Source organism: Puma concolor, chromosome A1, assembly GCF_028749965.1.
Source record: "Puma concolor isolate L17-30 chromosome A1, mPumCon1.1.hap2, whole genome shotgun sequence".
Taxonomy (NCBI): domain Eukaryota; kingdom Metazoa; phylum Chordata; class Mammalia; order Carnivora; family Felidae; genus Puma; species Puma concolor.
In genome coordinates this window covers 155,948,829-155,951,896 of record NC_141667.1, presented here as the reverse complement: position 1 = coordinate 155,951,896, position 3,068 = coordinate 155,948,829, and the positions used below count along the sequence as shown (strand labels likewise).

The window sequence follows — 3,068 nt, the reverse complement described above, 5'->3', positions numbered from 1 at the left end:
CGGGAGTTCGAGCCCCGCGTCAGGCTCTGGGCTGATGGCTCAGAGCCTGGAGCCTGTTTCCGATTCTGTGTCTCCCTCTCTCTCTGCCCCTCCCCCGTTCATGCTCTGTCTCTCTCTGTCCCAAAAATAAATAAACGTTGAAAAAAAAAAAATTTAAAAAGAATTGCTCTAGTATTATCATTATTCCTTAGGCTTTGTATTAGTATTTTCTGTGGTAGGATTCCTTATGGATTTTTTTAAAAATATGTAATCAACTTTATTTGTATTTTGCTTCATACCTTTTGATAGTTGCAACTTGTTTAGTGAGATCTAAGATAATCAGGAAAAAAAGAGAACAACTATGATTCTTTCCTATATAGTAGTTTTATCTTTTTAAATGTCTAAGTAAGTTTTTATGGTAAGTTTTTATGAAAAGAATGAATGAAGGATCTATGGTCTACCCACTCCAAATTCCTTGCCATTGATCATGTTTTAATTATTGCATTTCCATAGTATGTCTGGATGTATATTAAGGATAGTTTCCTCTCACTAGACTTTTTTTTTTCTTCAGAATTTCCTTGACTTTTCTCATGGGCTTATTTTCCCATTCCCTATTTGTATAACACATAACCTTTATGTGACATACATATAAACTTTCATATTTATTATATTTCTTTCATATTAAAAATCCCAAAACTTACCTGTAAAATAAATAAGATAGTTTGATTATCACAATTTTAGATGAGAAAACTATGAAACGATAAAGAAACATTCCAAGGTTTCATAAGTGTCTCTTGTTGGCTAAAGGATTGTAACATGGGAGATTGGAGTTATAGCCCAAGATATTTTAAATCTATTCTTCTATATTGATCTACAAGAGTTGTGGTTTATGTTCTCAAAAATGCTTTGCTTTGAATGTGATTCATTCTTGGAATTGCAATTTGGTAGATGTTTCTACACACATATGTGATTATCACATCAAAGTTTTATTATTTGTTGCATGATATTGTGATTTTTCCCCTCAAACACTGTATAATACTTTGGAAGAAAAAATACTCTATTTCTTGAATACCATACCCAAATGAGAGAGAGCAAGAGAAAGAGAGGGAGAGGGGTAGAGAGGGAATAATTTTATGTGGATGTTGCTTTACTAATATTCTATTGTCTCATACATTATTTATCTACTCAGGTGCTGTAAAATTTCCTCAATAATAACACTGAAATAAATGAGATTTACCTTTTGAATTTTTTTTCAATGTCTATTTTTGAGAAAGAGAGACAGAGTACGAGCGGGAGAGAGGCAGAGAGAGAGAGGGAGATACACAGAATGGAAAGCAGGATCCAGGATCTTAGCTGTCAGCACAGAGCCCAATGTGGGGCTCGGGCCCACAAACCGTGAGATCATGACCTGAGCTGAAGTTGGACACTTCTCCAACTGAGCACCCAGGTGCCCGAGATTTGCCTTTTGGATAAAGAGTGGATGATGTATTCTGCATATAGTGGAGATATTCTAAATACTATTAATTGGTTATTGTGGGGCTTCATCTGGGACCTTTGAGATTTGAGCAGGAACTTAGGAACATTTTCCTGTCACTGGAATTAGAATCAATTCCAGCAGTAAAGGAAGAAGGTTCTCAGTTCCATTCCCTGGGTTCCAAACCAGCTCTGCTCCTTTCTAGAAAATGATAATTTGCTTAACACATATCTGTGTCAGTTTCCTTTTCTGTAAGTCAGGAATAAAAAGAGTGCCAACTGCAAATCATTGTAGTTAGAGGTTAAATGAGTAAATAAATGTAAAGAAGCACAGAAGAATGTTTGGCTCATTGTAAGTGTTCCCTATAATGGATATAAGTATTATTAGTATCAATATTCCTCTCAGGTGCAGTAGAGATGGATGGGACCAATGACAGCACCCAGGGAAATTTCATCCTTTTGGGGTTTTCTGACCATCCCCATCTCGAGAGGATCCTCTTTGTGGTCATCTTGATTGCATACCTCCTGACCCTTGTGGGCAACACCACCATCATCCTGGTGTCCCGGCTGGACCCCCACCTCCACACTCCTATGTACTTCTTCCTCACCCACCTATCTTTCCTGGACCTCAGTTTCACCACCAGCTCCATTCCTCAGCTGCTCTATAACCTGAATGGCCGTGACAAGACCATCAGTTACACAGGCTGTGCCATCCAGCTCTTCCTGTTTCTGGGCCTGGGTGGCGTGGAGTGCTTGCTCCTGGCTGTCATGGCATATGACCGGTTTGTTGCAGTCTGCAAACCCCTGCACTACCTGGTGATCATGAATCCACGTCTCTGCATGGGCTTAGTGTTGGTGGCCTGGGGCTGTGGTGTGGCTAACTCCTTGGTCATGTCCCCAGTCACCCTGCAGTTACCCCGCTGTGGGCGCCACAGTGTGGACCACTTCCTGTGTGAGATGCCTGCCCTGATTCGGATGGCCTGTGTCAATACAGCTGCCATTGAAGGCACTGTCTTTGTCCTGGCAGTGGGCATTGTGCTGTCACCTCTAGTGTTTATCCTGGTGTCCTACGGCTACATTGTAAGGGCTGTGTTACAGATTCAGCCAGTGTCAGGGAGACAAAAGGCGTTTAACACCTGTGGCTCCCATCTCACAGTGGTCTCCCTTTTCTATGGAAACATCATCTACATGTACATGCAACCTGGAAACAGCTCTTCCCAGGACCAGAGCAAATTCCTCACCCTCTTCTACAATATTGTCACACCACTCCTGAACCCCCTGATTTACACCCTCCGAAACAAAGAGGTGAAGGGGGCACTGAGGAGAATGCTGCTGGATAACAGAGGGGTAGGAAAGGATTAAGTGAGAATGAAAGACCAACATCTCCATCTGGCTGTCACTCCATCAGGGGCCAATGATGGCATGTGGAACTGTTGGAACAGACCAGACAATAATCTTAATCTATTCTTCCCAACTTATATAACTTTTCTTAGACTTCTATAACTGTTTCAGTTCCAATACTATGTTTTAATGAGTGAACTGCACAACACATAGCATTCCAAAACCACCAAATGATCTATCAAATGGGTCTGAAGAACAATGTGTGATGAATAGTT

General features: G+C 40.8%; 1 protein-coding gene across 1 annotated transcript; it reads left to right on the top strand.

The window, feature by feature from the left end:
- Positions 1-1,869: 1,869 nt before the first annotated feature.
- Positions 1,870-2,814, top strand: LOC112856855 (olfactory receptor 2W3). The gene has a single exon (XM_086719925.1). It carries the CDS (start codon positions 1,870-1,872, stop codon positions 2,812-2,814), a length of 945 nt encoding a protein of 314 aa, XP_086576051.1.
- The last annotated feature ends 254 nt before the right edge of the window (positions 2,815-3,068 follow it).

Coding starts and splice junctions, on each gene's coding strand:
- LOC112856855 (XM_086719925.1), top strand. CDS start 1,870: ATGGATGGGACCAATGACAGCACCCAGGGAAATTTCATCCTTTTGGGG.